We start from the raw sequence: 26,200 nt of genomic DNA, 5'->3' as shown, positions 1-26,200 counted from the left end.
TATTCTTTGTTTTTCTTTATATTTTGAAGCATCCATCCATCTTTCACTTTCCTTCTGATTTTGTAGATTTAACCATAATATTCGGTCCATGACAAGCACTACAAGATAAGTTCTTTCAAAGAATTACTTTTAGACATTGGGGAGAATAGGGATAACTATAATTTTTTTTCACTTGTATCCATCACAAACCTAGAATGCAAAATAAAAGTAGCAGTAGCACAACTAGGATCCAGGAAAATGCTGAAAAATGTCCAAGTTTGAAGACATCGATATTTATTTGACAAGAACGAAATTAATCTTGGTGATTTAATAATTTAAGAAAGGTATCATTTTATCTAGGCTTGCGGCCTATTTGAACACACATTCTTGTTCCTATCCTACACTTGAAGTCCATACCCCTAGAAACTTCATTAACAACAATATCATATCAAAGATTTTATAAGGCCTAAGGAGATCATTGGAATTGGGTTCGTTAGGATTGGAACCCAAGTAATATAAGTTCACTTTATAACTATATATTTAGAGTGTGCAAATGTGGTGAACAAATTAAAGGTAATGCTTAAAAGTAATGTTTACATGGTTTTTAGCCAATAGTTAGGGCAACTTTTTGGTAATATATGCTTTCTTTTGATATCGAGGGTGCATATGTGGCAAATTTGGTATTCCTCTTCCTTTTCTCAATGGTGGAAGGTTAGGGGAAACTTCATAATTCAAATTTGATAATCTTTTTCTTATGGGGTGGTAATTATTTCTATACTAGATTTTGCTTAATATGTTTTGCTTCAAGTTACAGGTTTCTAGTTCCTAAAGGTTCCGCAAAAGTGTTGACTGATGAACAATTTCCTTTTTGTCCCTTTAGCAAAATTAAAAAGATGCTTGTTACAATCGGTGTAGCTCATTTTTTATGCTCCTTCTCAAATAAACAATATGCGTATCTGAACCTGTATACCTCATATTTGATGGCCCTGACCAGATTAGCAAAGTCATACAAGAGGCTCGAGCATTAGACATTGATACCCAAGTTATTTATCCTCTTGGAGAAACAGCAGCAGCCATCCGGGGAGAAAATGAACTTTGGCTTGCTATGGTACTGAGAAATAAGGCTTTACTAGATCTCAAACCTGCACAGCTTGCTGCAGTATGTGGGAGTTTAGTTTCAGAAGGCATCAAGTTACGGCCTTGGAAAAGTAACAGGTATAGATCCATGTCAAAATTTAACAAGTTGATATCAATTATTTCGATTTTTGAGTTCATGCTGATTATTTCTTTATCATTGTTATGTTTGTTCAGTTTGTTGGTCTATATTCTGCAGTACAACACATAGTATATATATATCTTTTATGTTAATATCATTTTGATCCATGCTTTGTTAGTGTTAGCCAATTTTATATGGTTAGTTTGATTCATATTATCCTTATCAGCATCTTATCCAGATATATGTTTTAAGTCTCTATGGATTGGAGGAATGAGAAATCAGTTTTCTCCAAGAACAACCTAAGAAGAATACAATACATAAGACAAATGCAATGCCCAAGGAGAATATAATGTAAAACTTAGAGATCTTGGTGGAAAAAAGTGTGTTTTCTCTTGGTGGAGAATTGTCATTATATAACAAGTATACAAGCTGAATTTCAGCCCTAGAATGCATCTAAATTACAATTTTTTAGCCTTTGAAACAGCTAATCTATCGTAATCAAGAAAGTAAAAGATTTACATATATTCTACTAGCTTTATATGGTGCATAAAATCTGCCAAATTTATATGGACAACTAATTCCTTTGACAGCTTTATATGTTGCATAAAATCTGCCAAATTTAATGGACAATTAATTCCTTTGACATATAATACATACTACAAATTTAAGATTAAATGCAATTCAACCAGTTAGTCAAATCCGAGATATTTGAAAAAAAGTAGTCTAAAAACATGTACCTTATGTACATGATATACCAGTATCAATATTTGGTACGAGAAAAGCATAAGTATGATAACAGAACATGATAAATGCTAGTCTATAAATATGTTAAAAAGAAATTTTGATGGGTCATTGAAGTTTACCTAGGATGTCTAAGTTCACGACTCATATCCCTCCTTTCCATTATGTGCCTGTGGACCTTAGTGGATATCGAAATTTGAAATAGGTCAGAAGTACAGCAGATTTAGATGAAAGAGTAAACTAAGTGTTTTCCTGCCGAAGTTGTCTTCTATGTGCTTTGAGTTATATTTTGGTGAAAATCTAGGGCTGAGAAAAAGTTTGGCAAACCTCTTGCGCCATCACAATGGAGCTGAAAATTTTGGCCAAGCGAGGAACCTTTGCTGAAGTAGGGCCATGTCAATTAACATCTTGAGGGCCAGACATGTCAATCTCAATAGAGGAGGCAACCCCTTGCACAACAATAAAATTGTCTTAGGTAGATCTACCTAAAATAAAATCACTTTGTTCATTGCTAACCAAATTCAGCAAAACATGGTCGAGTTTATTTGTAAGAATTTTCGAAATGATTTTATAACAAATATTACAACGTGAAACTGACCGAAAATCACAAACCAATCTTGGATTCTCATTTTTTGGGAATTAATGTAATATAAGTTTGCCTCCATTTGGGTGAGTGGATGTGAGAAAAAAGTGAAAAGCATTAACACCCCCCACCCCCTCACCCCTCAGACCTCATTCCAATAAAACCAATGAAACTCGGTATTAAGTCCATCTTGGCCTTGCCAGAAGCAAAGGAATCCAAAGTAGCATAAACTTTTGGCATAGAGGCAGAGCTCACAATAAAATACTATCATCCGCTGAATTTGAGTTTTCTGATGGGAGTGAATGGGAAATGATAGAATGAGAGACATTATTGGAAGAAGTCCATGAATTAGAATAGAACTTCAATGAAACACTCTTCAAAATTTACATTATCTATAATACATTACCCAATTTTTCATCAATACTAGAAATCTGGCTCCTATGTTAGTGTATTCTAGTAGAATTATGGAAGAACCTAGTATTAAGATCACCTTTTCTTACTCACATGAGATGCGTTCTTTGAGCCTATTAAAAAAAATTCTATTGCAATAGTGTCTTATAGTGATTATAAAGGCATAAAGTTACTGGGATCAACTAAAATTGGATTAGAAACAAGCTTAGAGGATTCCAGAATGCAAATGCTCCTCTCTGTGTTTATGAAGTCAATTTCTAGGGAACCCTTCTCAAAGTTCCCCAATGAATTAAATTAGATCTAGTACACGAAAGCAAATGAGCAACCACATGCATAGGAGAATAATTAGGTGAAAAATTCCCAGTTTAAGAAACTACCTAGTTTGAGTAATCCAACCAAAAGTTATCAAATTGGAAAGACTATTTTTGCGGAAAATACGAAAGAACCGTAAAGCAAAATGAGGGCTTGATCTGAGGAAATGCTGTGAAGATGAGAATTAATGTAACAATCAAAGCTTGAAGTCCAAAGAGAATTAGCAAGAAATCAATTCAATCTAGCTTAATGACAAGCTGAACATGAGTGGTTGTTGCATCAAGTGAAATCTGAGATGACAAAACCAATATCAAGGAGTGAATTAGGTGATATAAATTTGAGGTAAAATCCAAGATTTAATGGAACAAGAAGAGAAAGACAATCAATATACCAGAAGTTCATTCCATAAAGATCTCTGGGCGATAACTGATTGACTGTTATAAATGATGTAGAGGATCTAAGCTTTGGGATCTTTAGCCGAATTTACTAGGTGTAAGCCAGTGTAAAGCAAGTCTAACAAAAGCTAAAGCAAGATGATGCCAGACGTCCTAATTACTGGAATTGCAGCCCACCGCTCCCATGATTTACTGAATTTTCTACGAAAGTGAGAAATTCTCATATCATCTGCTTCAGTCTCCCCATGGCAGAAGATTTGAAGTTAAGCTTTAAAGATGAGGTCATGACTCATGAATCGTGTTTCGTAGGATGCATGTTGGAGGAGCCCTAAAATTCCATCTAGTTATGTTAAAAGAATTATGAAAAACCAAGATAAAAAAGAAGAAATAAGTTGAGAGGTTTCATCATTCAAACGGGCTTTTCTTATGGCATGAATGTGAACACTTTAATGCATCCATCTCAACCCCATCCTAGATTGATCCAGCGTCATAGTCCTCTTGGTTTCTAGGATCATCTGATTTTTCTTCGTTTATCTGTTCATGCTGATTCTCCTCCTTGTCTAAAGCAAGAGGCAGGGGCAAAGGGTGCTAGAGACCTTGTCCACCAACATATCATGAGAAGAAAGCTTAGATGGAGCCAAGGAGATAGAGGGCTTAGGAGACAAATGAACAAAGGATAGAAAAACAGAGGGAGAGGTTCACGAGATAGGTGGTTCAATCATCAAAGATTTCCCTTTAGCTTTGCCTTCTCTTAATACCAATAGGAATAAAACTCCAAGTCGATCATGGATCACAAAGAGAGAAGGTTGCTAAATGGTTTGGATTAGGTATTAGGGAACAAGGCAAATCTGTGCTTGGTAACAGTATACGAAGAAATCATAATAGAACATTCAAGATTAGGGGAAATGACAAGAAACCCAGAGATGTCTCCCTTCCTGATGTTATATGATGTCACCTAGAGTGACCTCAGGGTAAGCAGGGCAAGGATAGCGAAAACCTCTGTGATCCTTACCACAACCACCACGATGTGTCTCCATCCTCTTATTCCTTTCCGTGACATGTAGCTAACATTGCTAGGGAGCAAGCCATGTGTTGTTTGATGGAAAATTTCCAGTAGATTGTGAGCTCTAGCTGGTCCCTGGTTGCAACCTCACCACCAGCGATGAGTCACCACCATCGAAGTGCTGAAGTCATCATATTTGTTTGGGCCTTTCTCCACACACGAGGCTGGAGCAATGGAGTAAGGAGAAGTGCCAGAGCGTTGCTCGACCATGTCCATCTGATTGGATGTCTTCATGGTTCACCGGGCCACCAGCTCAAGGCCAGCTGGTGGTGATATACCTGCTGTGCTGAGTGGTGTAGTCTCTAGCTCCATATCTCATCATTCCATAGTGGAAGCAATATTGGGAGCTTTTTTGTACAAGGTCACCATAAAGACTCTTTTGTTCATTCTTCCCAATCCATCGGCCTCTCTTCAAGGGTTGAGAGAGATCCACCTCAACACTACTTTGCAAACTTCGCATAAAAGATTGAATCAGTATGCTCATCAATCATCAAGAAGTAGCCAAAGTGAGAGGCAACTGAAGCCACCATGTCACATTCCTAAATCTCAGTGATAATCACTAGTACTCGGAAAGAGAATTTTTGCTCAAAATATTACATTCAAGGTGCAACATTCTTCGATTTGACTCCTTTAAATTTATCTGAATAATTACAATAATAAATAATTAAAGAAAATAATGAATTTCCATTCCGGTCACAACACTTAAATGATTGAGTGTGCATCATGCTTGAAGATTTTTAAAACCATGATCTTTGATCATTGTTAAAAGGATTAAGTCAAATATTAGAGGTCTTATTACTAGTCAATGACTTAGCATTGCCTATTATAGAATCCAATATTGATAATATATTAGGAAAAATAAATAATTTAAACTTCATTGACTTTAAACTCCAAAAGAATGTTTTTATCTCCCACATATTGTTGGTCCATAGGATTCATAAGATTGTAACCTCAATGAGCCCTCAAACCCGAATTCAAATCAAGCTGAGAAAATTAAGACACTTTTCTTCGCATTATTTTGTCTGCCACTTTTGTTACTCTGCAAGATGGTAAAACCATGATATATTCAGTTTTCCTTAATATAACTTGGAAATTATCCTTGCCATTAGGTGTTTCATAAGATGAATTGTACGACTTAAGAATGAGAGGCCATGATTTTCTGTTAATTTTGGTACCATTTATTTATGATATTATTCTCTTCTGTAACAAGTTTTGAACTCTTGGTGTTCATCAAAAGAATATCTGCAAACCTTTTTTTCATTCTGAATTTTGTAATTTTGTGGTGTGCTGAAACACGATTTTTGCAGTTATATATATGAACCATCCTCTGTTGTCACTGATATTATTAATCATTTGGAGAGCCAAAGAAGTTCTCTTCTAGACATCCAGGAAAAATATGGGATAAAGGTTAGTGATGTTGACATAAGGGTAATTTTACTCCTAATATGCTCATATTATTAAAAGTTCTGTTCTTGTAATCCTTTTTTGCAGATTCCTTGTGAACTAGATGGTCAATTTTCTGGGATGGTTGAAGCATGGGCTTCTGGTCTAACTTGGCATGAAATAATGATGGAATGTGCGATGGATGAGGGAGATTTAGCTCGACTTTTACGCCGTACAATTGATTTATTGGCCCAGGTTTGTCCACTTATTAATTTTTCAATTTTGTTTGTCCACACACAAGGCCATTAACTTTTTCCCCATGTTATTTACAAATTCTCTGATCAATCATTGAGTTTTTTCAGGAGTTTGAGTATCAGGTTTGTTGCCAAGAAAGGACTTTCTGTTGAGTTTTTATGATGAACTAATTTTGTGATATTAAGTGAAATTTCCAAACATTTAAAAGAAAATTGTGTTGACTATCAAATGCTTTGTAACTAGGTCATTAGTTGATTTTCCCGTAGGGGGAATATGTTTTGAAGTTTCACCAAAAATATCACAAAATTCCAAATTAGTTAAAATAAGATAGCCACTTGTGTTTGTGTATTGCCATTATTTATTATTAGCGAAGTACAAAATACTGTTGCCACAATAGCAGAAATACATACCCTTAATAGATTTTTGGAAGGTTTGGAAGTAAATAAATTTCGACCGTAAATAGAAACAGATTTTCTTGAATATATCCTACTTTGTTTAAATCTTTATGCTTTCAAAGTTAATGATAGAGTTGGCAAAATTTTGTTTTTAAGGTTTCCTCTAGACCTTTGCCTCTTTCAACTTGTAATGTGCAAAATCAGAATCACTTTCACTTGAGTGCGTAGAGATCTCATAGGCCAATGGCTCAGTCTTTCTTGTGTTTGTTCTTTTGTCCAATTAGAATCTGAGACTGCTGCTTCCCCACTCTTCTTTGACTTAATAGTTTCCAAAATCTCTTATGTTTATTGATTAATTTCTGTAGGGTTTCTTAGACCCATAGCTATGTCCTTCTGCCATAGGATCTTCACTAATCCTCTTGGATCTTTTCCTGCCATTATAACATCTGAAACCAACACTGTCCCTTGGGAATACCAAGTGCAGAAGAATTTTCATACCCTCTTTTAATATATATATTCTTTTCATTTTAGATATTATATTTTTCTGCCACTGTTGCATCTAAAACCCATGCTTCTGGAATTAGAGTCCTGAAAAATGCTTCATGGTTCTCTGAATTTGTCCTTTAAATTATAAGTATTTTGTTTTGTCATTGCAGCATTTGAAGCACATGCTTTTTCAGAGCACAGGGTTGATGCTTTATACGGTTTTCCCTTTTTTGGCTGTCTTAGCATCTGAATACAGGGTCCATCTCTTTGAATTGTTTGTGGCACATGTAGATTGATCTTATGGCTTTATAACCTTTTTATATGCCGCTGTCATGTTTTGACATTGTCTATCGTTGATGCTTCAGATTCCAAAACTCCCTGATATAGATCCCCAGTTACAGAAAACTGCACAGCTTGCATCAGACGTCATGAATCGAGCTCCTATAAATGAGCTTGTTCAATGAAAAACTACCAGGCCTTAAATCAGATGATGCTACCCCACAAAAAATTAATTGTATGTATCTTTTCCCTATACATTTGTTCTGAATCAGTTGTCCTTTTCGTACATTACTAACCAAGCAAGCTAAACCAAGAAAGATTTTCCTGGCAGGACCACTGAGAGTCATCTCCGTGACAATCTTACATTCACTGATCTACATGAGGTATGTTGGGAATAAATTATCACCTCAGAGTATGCCGATATTTCATAGTTTAATACAATATTTTTTTATTTATTTCTGTGACAAAGCAGACGGCTTTACGGCATGAGACTGCCAATTGGCCATACTAAACGAAATCATTGATCTTAACACTGTATAGATGGATATGACTGATAATGTACAATTTTTCGGCCAGCATCGGTGTTTAAGTTGAAGACTAAAAGCAGCTTCGCATTGCTGAAATGCACCAAGACCTCTGATCCTCAGACTTGGTTCAATACTTGTGGGCTTTAAGACAATAGACATCTTTGACACTCACATCAGGCAGAGCTCCTTGGTTCATTTAGGGGGCGTTCATTTCATTATAAGTGAGGGGAAGTCAAAAAGTGAGGAAAGTGCCACTTCTCTGAAGTGAGGGGAAGTGATATCACTTCTAGGATTTCTGTGTTCATTTGTTAGGAAGTGAGAATAGAACCGAAAGATTTAGGTGTTGGATGAAGCTCTATGAGTTCAAAAAAGACTTTAAAAATGAAAAGAAGTTAGTTTTTATAGATTGACTCATTTTCCCCCACTTCAGAAAAAAATACTGAAATGGGTTTAGTTAAAAATCCACTTCAGTCGGAAGTGGGAGAAGTTGCACTTTCCCTATTTCAGCACAAATGAACACCAGAAGTAGGGGAAGTCAGAATACTTCCCCTCACTTCCCCCACTTTCCCTGAAGCCCATGGCTTGAAGCTGTTTTAGTCGAGAAAATTTTCATTTTTATTATTACTGTATTCATAAGTTTTTTATTTTGTATATATTTATTTTATCTAGTGGAATACTCTCATATATATATGTTTATTATTTACTGTAATATATTTACGGTGTTGACTTAGCATATTTTTATGGAAAAATAAATCATTGTAAAAATAATTAATAATAAGATGAGGTGCATTCGCCAAACACAATCCGCAATTGTCTTTAACAGTTTAAAGGCTTGCCTGGAGTGTGATGTTATTTTTAGTGTTTTTATATTTATTTTATTTTATTTTTATTTTCATTATGTGCTATTTGATCTTTTCTGAATGTAACTGCCGTAATGAATCTCTACAGATCTCAAACAACTAAATCAGAAATATAAGATTCAAGAAGAGCTTGAAGCTCAATTCATTGAATTAAAATCAGTCAACCGTGAATTCTTCACCAAAGTAATTGAAGTCAATGTAAATGGCAACCACAAGCATCAGTAAATCATCATCACAACAATCAATTAGAGTTCATCAGCATCTTTGTAGTTAGGATTATTTATTCAAACAGGAAATTAACTATAAAGGAATAAAATAACTAGGAGATTCCAGTGCCTCTTCCCTCTCTTTCCAGCAGGTCCCCATCCTTCTTTGATACCCTATGTCACCTTTATCTCCCTTTTCTATATCTCGTGTCAATTTGTCATAACAAAAATCACGCTAGCGTGGATTCTCCTTCCCTTGCCTTTCCTCTGGCCATGCTCTCCATCGTTGATCTACTAACAACCTTCATCATCTCACCGTCCACGTGTTCTACCCTCACCAGCTTCTCCTTTGCTCGAGCGGATTGGACCATGCTATTTTAAGATGCTTCATCCACGTATCCACCACACTGATTTTTAACATGATCTGCTGCTCCCTTTTTTTTCCTTGCCACATGGCCTACATCCAGTGGTGAAATTTGAATCATATAAGGAATTATAACATTTCCACCATCATCAGAGAGACTTTGCCCTTAAGGTCTAATTGTGGATATTGTTTCTGCAGTAAAGAAAAAATCTTCCCATGAATTCTCCATAGTTGGTAATCCCGACCACCGAACTAGAACTTGACAAACTAGATGAGAAATTTGGAGAATTGAGCCTGCTTAAATAATGAATTTTAGATGAATGAGTGGGCTCGAGAGTTTGGTTAATGGAGGGCAATAATAGAGTTTTATTCTGAGGACTGCCGAAGACTTTTTGAGCACATAAACATGGAAATCAAGATGAATGTGAACTTATGGTAACTCCAATTTATAAGCTACAGGACTTACTCGCTACAATACCTTAAAAGGACCAAAATACTTTATGCTTAATTTCTGATTCTTGTGCAGGAACACTGAATGTTGTCTATGTGGTTGAAGCTTCACTAAGGCCCAATCACCAATTTATGAAGTTGATTTCAGACCTTTTTTTGTCAGCAAATCTTTTCATTCTCTCCTGTGCTGTAGTCAAATTCTGCTTCAATTGATGCAAAGTTTTATCTCTCAGCTGTAATAATTCTGAGACTGTTGGAGAATCATTTTCTGTGTGACCAAAGATAAGTATTGGAGGGGATTCCATCCATACACGACTTAAAAAGGTGTCATGCCAATACTGGTATGAAATGATGTGTCGTAGGAGAATTCAACCAATGCACTAAGTTAGCCCAAACCTTCAAATTTTCTGAAACTAGAGTAACGCAAGTAGTGTTCGATGCATTTGTTTAGAGCCTTTGTCTGACCATTAGTTTCAGGGTGATAAGTTGATAACATAGCTAAAGAAGTGCCCATCTTGCTAAACAAATATTCCCAAAATCTGCTAGTAAGGGTCTTATCCTATCACTGATGATTGACTTTGGAATCCCATCAAGTTTTGTAACTTGACTGATGAATGCATGTGCAATGATCTCGCTTGTAAATTCAAACTTTAATGGAATAAAATGGTTGTATTTAGACAGCCTATCCACCACTACATAAATCACTAAATATCCTTTGGTCATAGGTAAACCTACTATAAAGTCCATTGAGATTTCCTCCCAAATATGCTACGGTATTGGTAATGGTTGTAGCAAAACCCTTGGATGTGTGTTTGAAACTTCAGCTCTTTGACAGATAGAACAACATTAGATAAATTTGTTAACATCTTGGAGTATACCAAGCCAAAATATTTGTAAAACCAATCTAGCATAAGTCCTTAATTGGCCACCATGACCTCTTAGATGAGAAGAGAAAAACTCCTGTAATAGTTTGGTTTTAATTGTTTCATCATTGGAAATTGCCACCTGATCATGCCACCATAATAATTTTTGCTTCCAATGAAAATCAAAATGAGTTAATGCATTAGTCTGTAACTCCTTAATTACTGTTGAAAGATGAACCTCTGGCTGAAGTTTTTGAAAGTCTTGAATTAGGGAACCATGGGGTTGAGAATATGGCAATTGAAAACATCTAGACAATGCATCAACAGCTTGATTTTCCACTCCTGGCTTATATTCAATGGTAAAATCAAATAACAATAATTTGGGAAGCCATTTTTGTTGAGCCAGGGTCTAAATATCGTGAACGAACAAATGCTTGTGTGCTTGTTGATCTATTTTAATGACAAATTTATGACCAATATGGTAATGTTTGAATTTGGCTGCTGCTTCAGTGATAGCATATAATTCCCTTATATAAAGCTGATTGGTTCCGCATTTTGATTGGCATCTTCTTAAAAAGTAAGCAATAGGATGCTTCACTTACTCAAAATAGCCCCAACACCAATATCAGATGCATCATTTTCAATGGTGAAGGGTTTTGAAAAACTTGGAAAGGCCAACACAGGAGTTGTACAAATAACCTTTTTGAGAGTAAGAAAAGTTTTTCAGATGTGCGACTCCAATGGAAGTTATCATTCTTCAGTAATTCAGTAAGTGGTTTAGCTAAAATAAGCATAATTTTTTATGAATATGTGGCAATAACCACTTAATCCCAAGAAACCTTTTAGTTGCTTCAAAGTAGTGGTGTAGGCCAATCAATAATTGTATGAACCTTGGTGCTATCCATTTCAACTCCCCTCTTAGAGACCACATGGCCCAAATACTCCACTTTTTGAAGACCCAAATTGCATTTAGAGAATTTCACAAAATGTTTGTGTTGAAGTAATGTGGACAATACCTATTCCAAATGATGGAAATGGTCTTCCCATGTAATACTATAGAAGAGAATCTTATCGGAAAACACAAGCTCATAATTCCTCAATGCAAATGGAAAAACCTGATTCATTAAGACCAGAAATGTTTTTGGGCCATTAGATAGACCAAAGGGCATCACTAACCAATGAAAGTCGCCATGGTGTCCTAAAGGCTATGCTATACTTGCCATTCGAATGTAGCAATATTTTATGGTAACCAAATTTGAGATCTAGTTTTGAAAAATAAGTAGCACCAAATAACTCATCCAAGAGTTAAGCATCTGTTGGTATAGGAAAAGCATCCTTAATAGTGATTGCATTGAGTGCCCTATAGCCTATACAAAACCTCGCTGATCTATCCTTTTTTTAAGTAATAGAATGAGAGAGGGAAAAGGGGCTTATATTAGGTTCAATGATGCCTTCCTACAGCATTAGAGACACCATGTTCTCAATTTCAGTCTTCTGGCTATGGGGATATTTGTAAAGCCTAACTTGACAGGAGCAGCATCTGGTAGAAAAGAAATTTTATGATTGCAGGCTTTGGATGGAGGTAATTTAGAGGGAATTGCAAATACCAAATGATATTTTAGTAATAACTGCTATATAGGAACAAGAATTTCTACAGGTATTTGCATGGAACAATCCCCCTACTTAGACTGTTGTGTATTGGAAATAGATGGTAAGATCTTTGATTTAGTAGAACTTCAAATAGTCAAAGCATAGCAAGCTGCAATAGATTTAGTAGAACACAATCTATGTAATTGATGTACTGAAGTCATGTGAGGTTTCAAATGCCTTTCACCATAAAGAGTAATAAAATCATTGTTGTAAAAAAAAACTGCAATTCATGTTGCTATAATTTGGAATGTGTGGCCCTATTGAAGCCAACCAAGAAGCCCCCAAAATTAGGTCTGCACCAGTAATTGGTAACAAATAAATTGAGAAAATAAGTAAATGATCTTGTACCTTGACTTGAAGATTTTCAATTGGCTCTTCAACTTGCAAGGAATTGCCATCATCTACTAACACCTTGAATGGTTTAGTTGGATGTACATGTAAGAGTAAGAATTTGGCAATGCGAGGTCAAAGAAAATTATCATCACTTCCCCCATCCAATAAAATTTGAACAGAATACCCATTAATAGTTCTTGAGAACCTCATAGTACCAGAAACCATAGTACTATCCATTGCATTCAATAAAAGACTCTGAAAACCTTGTTCTAGTTGTTGGAAAACTGATCAGGAAATTGGAGACAAATTGATGTGTGTGGTGCTGTTTAGAAAGACTGAATAATAGTGTGATGCACTTTGGCTGGTCATTGTCTGTATGTTGTTTGGATTAGTTCACTTTGAATCTTTACTGTATTTCTTCTTGTTGTATTAGCATGTATTATGTGAAATGCTTGACTGGCATTCACTATCGTGTGTCTTTATATTTTCAGTGTTTTGAATGAATGACGGCATCAACTCTGAATTATCAATTGAATTGGTTTTCTCTTCATTTAGTGTAAGATTAGTGTGAGATAGTTTTGGTCTTGCTGACAGGTTGAAGAACTTTATATTATATCTCAAGATCCTATCACTGGTATCAGAGATGGCTAGTTCTTCTTCAGCAAGAGATCCAAATGTTCCACTCTTCGATGGTGAGAACTACAACCTCTGGAGCTTGATGATGAAGACCATGTTCCGGTCTAAAGATCTATGGAACCTAGTTGAATAAGGGTTCAGTGAGGAAGGAGATGGAAATAGAATCAATGAAAGCATGAAGAAGGATGCAAAAGCTCTCTTTCTCATTCAACAAGCACTTGACAAAAGAATCCTTATCAAGATCACTGAAGCCAAAACTGCAAAGGATACTTGGGAGATCATCAAAAAGGAGTTTCAAGGGAATACTGAGAATCTCACAGTGCAACTACACTCACTCCAAAGAGAATTCAATGCTTTGAAGATGAAGAATGGAGAGAAAGTCCAAGACTACATCAGTAGAGTCCTTGATGTAGTATATAAAATTCGAATGATGGGTGAGACACCCCCACAGAAGGCAGTGGTAAGCAAGATTGTGAGAAGCCTTACTCCAAGGTTCTCACAGGTTGTGCATTCAATTATTGAAGCCAAAAACCTGAGTACTTTGAGCATTGATGATCTCAGTGGATCATTAAGAAACCATGAGTCCATACTTGATATTTCAAGTGAACCAGATGAAGAAAAAGCACTGCATGCCAAAAGCTCTCATTTTGGAGATCAAGGCAACAGAGGAAGAGGGCGCGGCCGGGGTTACTTCCGAGGAAGAGCAAGAGGACGGGGAAGAAATACAACCGGAGGACGCTCAATTATAGAAGCCGGGAGTACAAGTATCAATGCAAGACAATACAAAGGAGTTCAATGCTTCATTTGCAAGAAGTTTGGGCATGTAAAAGGCTCAATATTGGTATAGAAACAAGGAGGTTAATGTTACAGAAGAATGCAAGGACAAAGATGAAGAAGGAGTTGTGTTCATGGCCATAGATAATGATGCTGTGAATGAAGACGGAGGAACGTGGCTCATTGATAGCGGATGTTCTAACCATATGACAGGTGAAAAATCCTTGTTTCAATCTCTTGAATTTACTGAAAACAAAACTATAAGGCTTGGAGATGGGAAAGCTCTTTAGGTTGAAGGAATTGGGTCTATTCCTTTGGGTACAAACTCGGGCAAACAGATCACTCTTACAAAGGTCCAGTTAGTGCCAAACTTAACACACAACTTGTTAAGTGTGGGACAACTAATGGACTCTGGATATGATGTAAACTTTTCCAAAGGATTTTGCTTCATCAGTGAAACAAAATCAAAGAATGTTGTGGCTCAGGTTTGCATGACAAAACACAGGCTATTCCCTCTTGTTGCTGAAGATGTAAATTATGCTTATACAGCACAAGAAGAAGACTCAAATCTCTGGCACAAGAGATACGGTCATGTGAACTCAAATACACTGAAGCATCTATATGAGAAGAAGATTGTACGTGGGCTATCTCCCATCTCTATTATTGATCCATGTGAAGCCTGCTCACTGGGAAAACAAACCAGAAAAGAATTCCGTAGAGGTGTGGCCACTCGTGCAAAAGTTCCATTAGAATTGGTCCATGGTGATAAAGTAGGACCAATGAAGACCCCAACCATTGGAGGTAACCTCTATTTTATGCTTTTAACTGATGACTATTCCAGGTATTGCTGGCCATATTTTCTGAAATTAAAATCAGAAGCACTGCAATACTTCAAAACTTTCAAATCCCTTGTTGAGAAGCAGCACTCCTTGCCAGTGAAAGCTCTCCGGACTAATAGGGGAGGAGAGTTCATGTCTTTAGAATTCAAGGAATTCTGTAACCTCAATGGCATGAACCATCAACTCACTACTCCGAGATCGCCCCAGCAGAACGGCGTTGCGGATAGAAAAAATTGGACTGTCACCGAGATGGCACGCACTATGCTGCAGGAGGCCGGAATGCCACCGGAATTCTGGGGAGAAGCAGTGGCGACCGCTGTTTTCATCACTAATCGATCGTTGACTCGGGCACTTGAGAGTCAAACTCCATTTGAAGCTTTGACTGGGTCAAAACCCAGAGTGAACTTTTTCAGGGTCTTCAGATGCATGGCTCATCGCCTCATTGACTCACAGCAACGATCCAAGTTCGACGCCAAGTCATCACCTTGTGTTCTGATTGGATACTGCGAGGGTGCGATGGCCTATCGGGTGTTTGATCCGGATTCAAAGCGCGTCCAAATCAGCAGGAATCTACGCTTTTTCTAAAATAAACACTGGGATTGGGCCAGCTCAGCAACCTCAGTTTGTGCGCCTCCTACTGACAAGGATGAAGAGCATGTGATTGAATCTTCACCGTTAGAAGCAACTGATCAACGGTCTGAGATTCATCCTTTTCTAGATAGCTCATCTCCAGGAAACTCAACGGACACCACTAGCAACGGCCGAGCTCCGGCGAGGTACAGAATTCTCACAGAAATTTACTCTTCATGCTCTTTTGCTTTAACAGCTGCAGACCCATTAACTTACGATGAAGCAAAAGCAAATCCCGAGTGGATTGTTGCTATGAATGAGGAGATTGAAGCTATCTGTAAAAACCAAACATGGGAGTTAATTACTCTACCTGAAGGGAAGAAGGCGATCAGTTTGAAATGGGTGTTCAAATCTAAATTCAAACCAGATGGAACACTGTTAAAGAAGAAAGCAAGAGTTGTGGCAAAGGGCTATGTACAACGGGAGGGTGAAGACTTTGATGAAATCTTCTCCCAGTAGTCCCGAATGGAAACCATTCGCCTTTTTCATGGCACTAGGAATACAAAGAAGATGGAGATTGTATCAACTCGACGTCAAGACTGCATTTCTAAACGGAGAATTAAAGGAAGAGGTGTATGTTCATCAACCTGATGGTTTTATCATCTCAGGAGAAGAAGACAAGGTGTATAAGCTTCGAAAGGCTTTATATGGACTTCGCCAAGCTTCGAGAGCTTGGTATAGTCGTATTGATTCTCAATTTACTCAGATGGGATTTGTTCGAAGCCTCAATGAACCAACAATGTACAAGAAGCAACAAGACACTGATATTTTGTTGCTGTGTTTATATGTTGATGATATTGTTTATATGGGGTCATCTGAGAGGATGTTAAAGAATTTCAAAGATGAGATGATGAGAACATTTGAAATGACTGATCTTGGTCAATTGAAGTACATTCTCGGATTAGAGATGATTCAGCTTAAAGACTCTCTATTTGTGTCACAACACAAGTATGCAGTGGATTTATTAATCAAATCAGGAATGATGAATTGCAAACCAGTAGCCTCTCCACTGAATTCAAATGAGCATTTGCACTCACAAGATAATTCTGGGAGTGTTTGTCCTACTAAGTATAGAAGTATTGTTGGTAGACTGTCATCTTAACTCACACTCGCCTGCACTCTAATGTTTTGCAGATGTCTCGTTGTGTCTCGTTTCATGAATTCTCCATCCACACATCACTTTGGAGCTCTGAAGAGGATACTGAGGTATGTATGTGGAACACTAAATCTTGGTTTACTCTATACTACAAGTAAGAATTTCAGCCTGGTCGGACACTCAGATAGCGATTGGGGGAATTCTCTAGATGATAGAAGAAGTACTACAGGATGGTGTTTCACTCTAGGTTCCTGCTCATTGCATGGAGTTCAAAGAAGCGTGCCATTGCAGCCCTCTCCAAAGACCGAAGCGTAATATATTGCTCTCATTGTCGCGGCTTGTGAAGCGGTTTTAGTCAAGCAGTTGTTAGAGGATCTATCCGAGAAACAATCGGGATCATCGATGATATATTGTGACAACATCTCTGCTATCTCTATAGCGAAAAATCCAATCCATCATGGTCGAACGAAGCACATAGATACACGTTATCACTTCTTAAGAGACTTGGTTAAAGATGAACAAATTAGTGTGCTTCATTGTGGTACAGATGATCAGCTTGCGGATGTGTTCACAAAGGCATTGAACTATCAGAAATTTGACCTTTTTCGGTGCCACTTGGTCTAAGAACTCTTCCTGATCAAGGGGAGGATGTTGGAAAACTGATCAGGAAATTGGAGACAAATTGATGTGTGTGGTGCTGTTTAAAAAGACTGAATAATAGTGTGATGCACTTTGGCTGGTCATTGTCTGTATGTTGTTTGGATTAGTTCACTTTGAATCTTTACTGTATTTCTTCTTGTTGTATTAGCATGTATTATGTGAAATGCTTGATTGGCATTCACTATCGTGTGTCTTTATATTTTCAGTGTTTTGAATGAATGACGGCATCAACTCTGAATTATCAATTGAATTGGTTTTCTCTTCATTCAGTGTAAGATTAGTGTGAGATAGTTTTGGTCTTGCTGACAAGTTGAAGAACTTTATATTATATCTCAAGATCCTATCACTAGTTGCTGAGATTGTTTAGAATCAAGCATCAATTTAGAATCAGTATTATCTGGAAGTTCTTCATCCTATTTTAACAATAGAATTTTCCAGTTAGCAGACTTATGTTGTGGAGAAAATTTTTCATCACAATTATAGCAAAGTCTTTTTACCCGTCTTAATTGCATCTAAAAAAAAAAGACATTTTTTTGAATTGATGAGGAGGCACAGTAGATAATGAGAATACAGGTAATTTGCCAACATTAGTAGGAGGAGCTAGAAATGCTAATCCAATTGGATTGGCTGGACAAAGAAAAGCTATTTTCCTAGTAATTGAAGAAATATCCAGATGAAAAGGATAGTAAAATTTATTGTTTCTATCACCAGAATTATACTTCTCTTCAAACAAGCTTGCTAAAGTAACAACTTTAGTAATGGATTCCGGCTACCATGGAATGATATCCAGTTGCAATCATTTCCTTAAGCCCCTGATAAAATAGTCTAATAGAGTTGCTAAAGATAAACACTCCACACAATTTGCTAATGCTGTAAAATCAGCATAATAATCAACTATTGAGCCACCTTGTACTAGCTTCAATAAAGAGTATCTGGGGCTTTGATAAACAGAAGGTCCATAAGTATTTATAATTTCCTTAGCAAGAATACTCCATGAAGAAAAGGCTCTCGATTTTTGCAACATTTGAAACCAAGGCACTAGTGAACCATCAAAATAAATTGTTTACATCTTGAGATGATAAGCATCTGAAATATCATAATAATCAAAGAATTGCTCAGCCTGAAAAATCCATTGTAAAGCATTGGTTCCATCAAATCTAGGAAAATAAAGTTTGACAGAATGCATTTGAGAAGAATGTAGAGATGTTTGTTCTAGAAGAAGGATTGGATCATTAGAAATATATGGAGGAACAAGAATTTAAGCAAGAGAAGTTTGGTTTTGTAATGATTTGATACATTTCGCAATAGAGGACAAGGATTGTTCAAGTAATGAATTTATTTCCTCTTTAACCTTATCATTTTCCTTCTTTTAATCAAGGATAGCTAAAACAATCTCCATCTTAGCAGAAAGATCTTTGAGACTCATATTATCAGCCATAATTGCAAAGCAAAGAACAACAATGGCACCACAATATAGTGAATCTCCACATATATATCTCAAACAACTAAATCAAAAATATTAGAATTAAGAAGAGCTTGAAGCTTAATTCATTGAATTAAAATTATTCAACTGGAAATTCTTCACCAAAGTAATAGAAATCAATTCAAATAGCAACCACAAGCATCAATAAATCATCATCACAATAATTAATCAGATTTCATCAGTATCTCTATAACTACGATTATTCATCCGTACAGGAAATTAATCAAAAAATGATAAAATAACCAGAAAATTATAACTGAATTCCCTAACCCCTTCCCTCTCTTTAGAGGAAGGGCCTTCATCCTTCTTTATCAAGAGCCTCCCTTGTCTTCATATCCCTTTTTATATCCTGCCCAATTCATGATAACGAAATCACGGCAACGTGGATTCTCCTTCCTTTCCCTTGCCTTTTCTCTGGCTATGCTCTCCACTGTTGATATGCTAACAACCTTCATCATCTCATCGTCCATGTGTTCTCCACTCACCAGCTTCTCCTTTGCTTATGAGGATTGGACCACTCTATTAAAAAATGCTTTGCTCATGAGTCTACCACACTAATATTTAACATGATCCGTTGCTCCCATTTATTCCCTACCACATGGCCTGCATCCAGTGGTGAAATTTGAATCATATGAGGAATTATAACAACTGCATGGATGCAAAGAATTTATCCTATATTATTTTATTATTTTGTATTTTATTTATTTTTGGAATTTTTGTTATAAAATTTATTTTCAAGGAAGAGGTGAGAATATCTCACGGTGACTCGATATTAGTGATGTTGCTTGGTTGAAATAGCTAAAATGCTACCTACGCGATACCAAGATTCATTTCGTAAAAGTTTTTTTTTTTTTATTCTTAGTCATGTAATTGACTCGAACTTAATTATACACATATACATGCAAAAATATGAGACTTTTGGAAGTATACATGTAAACACATTATTTAAAGATATGTACATATTATTTTCAATTTGTCTAGGAGTACATATGCAAATATCTTCTCAATGAACTATTACACATGTACAAATGAAAGTCCTTCAATAACTACTATTGGTAGGACACATGATATGCTAGCTAAGGAGATGAAAGTCCTTCAATAACTACTATTACACATGTCACATGATATGCTAGAAGTAGGAACCAACTCATCCTTCCTTATTCACTCAAACTGAAGACTTAATGAATGAAGTGTTAGGATCGGGAGAAAACAGAGTGTGGAAGAACTCTCAGAAGTCACTCAGATTTCACACTCGAAATGAGTTCTTAATACAACAAAAGGATGAAGGAAGCAATGTAGAGAAGAAGATAACTGAAATCCACTGAATTCACTCAATATTTTTTTCTCGGTTCATTCAAGCATTTAAACAAGCATCGGATGTGCATGCCCGAGTAAGACACCATGGTTCATACAACCGAACATTTGAATTATAAAAAAATACAAACATAAAGTGATAAACAAATACAACATTAAGATAAAAAAACAAGGAAACCCGAGAATTCCAATTCGAGTCTGCTATGACATCTCTTCGTACGTGGTGGAGAGTGAGCTGGAAGCTGGGAATGTCTCCGGGAAACACCCGGGAGGCAGGTCTCGGTGGCTTCAGTGAAGTGTCCGATCAAGCATCCTCAACATCCTCCCTTGATCGGAGAAGTCTCTAATTCCCGACTCAAGTCTCACGTGCTTCAAACTTGCATCTTGGCAATGGTTTGGTGAACGAATCGGCAAGTTGCTCTTGATCCTGCAGTTGTTTAACATCAATTGCTTCATCTCTTATAAGATCCCGGATGAAGTGAAAGCGGGTGTCAATGTGCTTTGTACGCCCATGGTGGACAGGGTTTTTGGCGATACAAAGTGCAGATCGATTATCACACCAGATGACAGTAGAGCCAGGTTGTGCTTCATTCAAATCTCCCAACAAGCGCCTCAACCAAACAGCTTCACAGGCAGCAGCAGTCAGAGAGATATACTCTGCTTCCGTGCTAGACAGGGCAGTGATGGCCTGTTTCTTGGAGCACCAGGCTATAGCTCCTGAACCAAGTGAGAAAATCCATCCTGTGGTACTCTTCCGGTCATCCTGAGAACCGCTCCAATCGCTGTCAGAATAACCAAATAATTTAAAATTCTCTCCTCTGTTATAATGAATCCCATAATTAACTGTTCCACTGATATAGCGTAGGATTCTCTTCAGGGCTCCCAAGTGGTGCATACTTGGTTTTTGCATGAACCGAGATGACAAGGAGACAGCTTGAGCTATGTCTGGTCGAGTGTGAGATAAATATAATAGCCCCCCAATTATCCTTCTATATCTCACCGGATCTGTTTCTCCTGAACTATCAAACAGAGAGAGTTTTTCATTTGCATTCATAGGTGTATCAATTGATTTACAATTCTCCATCCCAGCTTTGCGAAGTAAATCAACAGCGAATTTGTGTTGAGATACAAATATTGATCCTTTCTTCTGAGTAATTTCGAGACCGAGAAAATACCTCATCGGTCCGAGGTCAGACATCTCGAAAGTATTCATCATAGAGTTTTTGAATTCCCTTAGCTGCATCTCAGAAGAACCCATATAAAGGATATCATCGACATATAAACAGAGTAACAGAACACTGTGATCTTCTCCCTTCTTACAATACACAGTAGGTTCATTTGGACTGCGAACGAAGCCCAACTGAGTGAAATATGCATCGATGTGACTGTACCAAGCTCGAGGGGCTTGACGGAGGCCATACAAGGCTTTGTGAAGCCGATACACACATGCTTCTTTTCCCTTAACTATAAACCCTTCCGGTTGTGAGACAAAGACCTCCTCCTTGAGTTCTCCATTAAGAAATGCCGATTTGACATCGAGTTGGTATACTGTCCACTCTCGTTGAGCCCCAATGGACAAAAAGATCCTCACTGTCTCCATGCGAGCAACTGGAGAGAAAATTTCTTCAAAATCAACTCCCTCCTTCTGAGAATACCCTTTTGCCACAATACGTGCTTTCTTCTTTAACAGTGTTCCATCTGGTTTAAACTTCGATTTGAAGACCCATTTTAAACCGATTGTTTTCTTCCCTTCTGGTAGAGAGGTTAAGCTCCATGTTTTGTTTTTAGTAATTGCAGTAACTTCTTCTTTCATGGCTGCAATCCAATCTTTATGCTTCGCAGCATCTTCGTAAGTGATGGGATCTCCAACAGTGAGAGCAAAGGAGCAAGAGTGATAGATTTCGGAGAGATTTCGGTACCTCGTCGGAGCGCCACCGTCTTCTCCGACGAGTTCTTCAATATTTGGAGAAGAAGAGCAATTTGGAAGATGACGATCCAGCCGTTCAGAGATCTGATCGAACGGTGTGGATTGTGCACGAGTTTTGGCCTTTGAAGTCACGTTTTCCTCACGTGCGGGCTCACAGTTTGATGGAGCTGACTCAGCGCCCTTCAGCCAATCCCACGCCTTTTCTTGACAGAGCGAGCCTGGCCGGCGTGTCACGCGTTTGAATCCGGGAACGATGATCTTATAGGCTCTCGAGTTTTCGTGTAGCCAATGAAAACACGGAAAGTGACACGGAGTCAAACTTGGATCTGGTGTCGGGTCAACGAGCATGAATGCCAAGCACCGAATACTCGAAATGGTCTACACTCGGTTTCTCTCCGGTCGAGGCTTCCAAAGGAGTTTGAAGCTTCCACGGCAGGTGGGGGACCGGTTGAGAATATAGACGGCGGTGGCGACGGCTTCGGCCCAGTATTCCGGCGGCACAGACATTTGCTTTAACAGGGTGCGCGCCATCTCTGTTACAGTCCGGTTCTTCCGCTCGGCAACTCCGTTCTGCTGAGGTGTTCGAGGAACAGATAATTGATGCCGAATACCTGCATCTCTGCAAAAAGTATTGAATTCGGTGGAGGTGAACTCTCCCCCACGGTCAGTGCGCAGTATCTTCACTGGGAGAGACAATTGCTTCTCCACCAACACTTTGAACTCTCTGAATTTTTCAAAAACTTCTAGCTTTCTTTGTATAAAGAACACCCAACTGTGTCTTGAGTAGTCATCAGTTAACAAAAAGAAATAGCTATTACCTCCTATGGATGGAGTCTTGATTGGTCCAACGAGATCTGCATGAATTAACTCCAATGGAGCTACTGCTCGCTTTGCCATTCCTTTGGGAAACTTCGTCTGTGTTTGCTTTCCTTGAGAGCAAGCTTCGCAGGGTTGTATATTTCTGATGTTTGGTATCCCCGACACCAACTGTTGCTCTGTCAGTTGCTTCAGCTTCTTCACATTTATATGACCAAATCTTCTATGCCAGAGGTCAGAGACCTCTCCATTTTGTGCCGAATAAGCAAATCCGACATCATCTGCTTCCAAAGGGAAAAGGTTGTGGGTGGTCATGCATACCTGTGCTATTCGAGCTTTGGATTCGGCATTCTTGATGTTGCACACACCTCCGGTGAACTCAACATCATACCCGGAATCCATCAATTGTCCAACGCTTAATAGATTGTGAGCAAGGTTGGGGACGAATTGCACATCGTTCAAGGTAGTTAGTCTTCCTCTGCTTGAACAGAGAACCACACTTCAATCCCTCGACTTTGAGAGCATTCCCATCTCCCACGTGATTGATCGACATGGAGCGCTTCAAGGCTCAAAGCAGATTCACATCACCGGTCATATGGCTGGAGCAACCGCTATCAATGAGCCAAACTCCTCCTGTTTTCTCAGTTTCTTCACTAATGGCCATAAATGCAACTTCTGTCTCCTCTTTTTCTTTTTCCTTTCTCCTTTTTCTTCCTTTACAATGTTGGCTTCTCTGTTCCTATACCAACACTCGGGCTTTCACATGCCCAAATTTCTTGCACACAAAGCATTGAACACCTTTGTGTGTCTTGCTACCTTCTCTCGGGCGACTATCCTGCAGTGCGACCAGACATCAGGCTTCTGCCGCGCCTCTTCCTCTTCCTCTACATTTGTCTTGACGACCTCGTCCTCTTCCTCCAGCTTGAACATATCCTCTTCCAATGTGAAGAGCTTTCTCTCCTTCCTGATGTTGTTCTCCTTCGATATTTAGTATGGACTCATGGTTCTTCAACAAGCCACTGAGTTCTTCTACTGTGATCGTGCTGAGGTCTTTTGCGGATATGATGGAGTGAACCACCTGAGAGAATCTAGATGTGAGACCTCTCAAGAGTTTGGACACAACAGACTTCTGTGGGAGTTCTTCTTTCATAGCTCTGATCTGGTATACGATGTCCAGCACTTTGCTAACATAGTCTTGGACTGTTTCTCCTTGCTTCATCTTAACTGCATCAAATTCCCGTTGAAGAGAATGGATTTGAACAGTTTGATTAGTTGTATTTCCTTGGAATTCTGTTTTGATTGTTTCCCAAGCTTGCTTTGCTATTTTAGCTTCTGAGATTCTCACAAGGATTCTGGTGTCCAGAGCCTGTTGAATGAGATACAAGGCCTTAGCATCCTTTTTAACACATTCATTCAATCTAGCTCCATCATCTTCTTAGTTTGAACCCCTTCTCGACTAGTGTCCACAAATCCTTAGACTCGAACATCGTCTTCATCATCAAGCTCCGAGATTGTAGTTTTTCTCCTTTGAAGAATGGGGACGTTTGCATCCCTTGCGAAGAGGAGCCGACATTCTACCCAGTGATCTCCGATACCACTTTGTTAGGATCGGGAGAAAAGCAGTGTGGAAGAACTCTCGAAGTCACTCAGATTTCACACTCGAAAATGAGTTCTTAATACAACAAAAGGATGAAGGAAGCAATGTAGAGAAGAAGATAACTGAAATCCACTGAATTCACTCAATATATTTTTCTCAGTTCATTCAAGCATTTAAACAAGCATCAGATGTGCATGCCAGTAAGACACCATGGTTCATACAACCAGAACATTTGAATTATAAAAATACAAACATAAAGTGATAAACAAATACAACATTAAGATAAAAACAAGGAAACTGAGAATTCCAATTCAGTGCTGCTATGACATCTCTTCGGCTGTGGTGGAGAGTGAGCTGGAAGCTGGGAATGTCTCCGGGAAACCTGGGAGCAGGTCTCAGTGGCTTCAGTGAAGTGTCTGATCAAGCATCCTCAACATGAAGAACCTAAGGAGATGAAAGACCTTGAAAGGATGCTTAAACCTAAGGATGCTATGACCTTAGAGTATCAAAATGAGATCAAGATGGAAGATTTGGCTTGGAGGTACTAGATGAGAGTTGCACAAAGCTACAAAAAAGGTCGTTGCAACTTCTTTGCTAATTAAGCTTTCAATATGGTGATGTCTTCAATTTGTAAATCTATTTAATTTTTTTAATAATTTCTCATGAACTCTTTAAAAGTTCTATATTGAAATTACAGGGGTACTTCAAGCCCCAACAAGATTGGCATGATCAAGAATTGTATATCTAAGTTTAAGCGGAATATACACTGCCTTGTTGAAACTAGAGTGAACTCTTCTTGAAATTCAGCCTTCTGTAAAAAAATTTGCTAAGACCCGACCATGGGCAACTATCCCAACCTTTGGGATGTCAACAGGCATCACTGTATTATGAAAGTATCTATTAGCAAGGTCACTCCTATTTCTCTATGCATTTTTTTCCCTCCATCTGATCATCTCTTCTCAAGTCCCTAAGCAACAGGTGCTTTTAGTCATTTACAATGCCCAATCTCTTCCACTTCAGAAGGTTCTTTGGTAAAATTTTTTTGGTATGATTGCTCTTAATTTACCTTGGCTCTTAGTGATTTCAATTCCATCTTATCTAGTAATAAGCATTGAGACAATTGTTATGCTTATTATACTCCCAAAGTAAGGCATTAAATAATTTTATTTTGCATAACTAGTTATTAGATTTAGGCTATATAAAAATCTCACTATACATGGTGCAATGCCAACTTGGTTTGGCTCTTCATTCAGCTAGGTTAGACAAATTCTTAGCAAAATCCCAAGTGAATTTCTCACTTCGATTTCTATACTAACAACCATTTTCCTCACAATCTTTTTTATCATCCTATCTTAAATGCTTATTTTTATCGACACAAAAAAAGTGAAAGTCTTTAAATTTGATAATTATTAATTAGAGTACTTATTATAGTGTTGTTGCTAAGGCTTGGAATTTCTCTCCCAATTCTTCCCGCTTTCAGGCCTTTGCTCATTGTATTCATCACACTAAGCATTATCTCATAAATTGAAGAATAACAGGTATGTATTCTTTTAACGTTGACATTTATAATATTTAGTAGAGCATTAAAAAGCTTGAAATGCATGATTCTGTGTCAGAACCAAATTCTACTATTTACAATAATCTTAGAGCCTAATATAATATGCATATTGCTCTTCC

General features: G+C 37.8%; 1 protein-coding gene across 2 annotated transcripts in view; it reads left to right on the top strand.

Annotated features, from left to right (window-relative positions):
* Nucleotides 1-8,823, top strand: part of LOC120252919 (DExH-box ATP-dependent RNA helicase DExH15 chloroplastic) — a 44,765-nt gene extending 35,942 nt beyond the window's left edge. Inside the window, exons 13-18 of one of the 2 annotated variants that reach the window (XM_039261126.1) lie at nt 974-1,194; nt 6,008-6,107; nt 6,192-6,338; nt 7,585-7,733; nt 7,830-7,881; nt 8,039-8,823. In XM_039261126.1, the coding sequence (XP_039117060.1) occupies nt 974-1,194; nt 6,008-6,107; nt 6,192-6,338; nt 7,585-7,683 (567 nt within the window). In that variant the 3' untranslated portion in view covers nt 7,684-7,733; nt 7,830-7,881; nt 8,039-8,823. Of the gene's footprint in view, nt 1-973; nt 1,195-6,007; nt 6,108-6,191; nt 6,339-7,584; nt 7,734-7,829; nt 7,882-7,970 lie in introns of both variants that reach the window. The other variant, XM_039261118.1, reaches the window with a different exon arrangement.
* Nucleotides 8,824-26,200: the final 17,377 nt, after the last annotated feature.

Source organism: Dioscorea cayenensis, chromosome 3 (assembly GCF_009730915.1).
Source record: "Dioscorea cayenensis subsp. rotundata cultivar TDr96_F1 chromosome 3, TDr96_F1_v2_PseudoChromosome.rev07_lg8_w22 25.fasta, whole genome shotgun sequence".
NCBI classification, from domain to species: domain Eukaryota; kingdom Viridiplantae; phylum Streptophyta; class Magnoliopsida; order Dioscoreales; family Dioscoreaceae; genus Dioscorea; species Dioscorea cayenensis.
The sequence above is the reverse complement of the archived record's forward strand: the minus strand, read 5'-3'. Positions and strand labels throughout refer to the sequence as shown.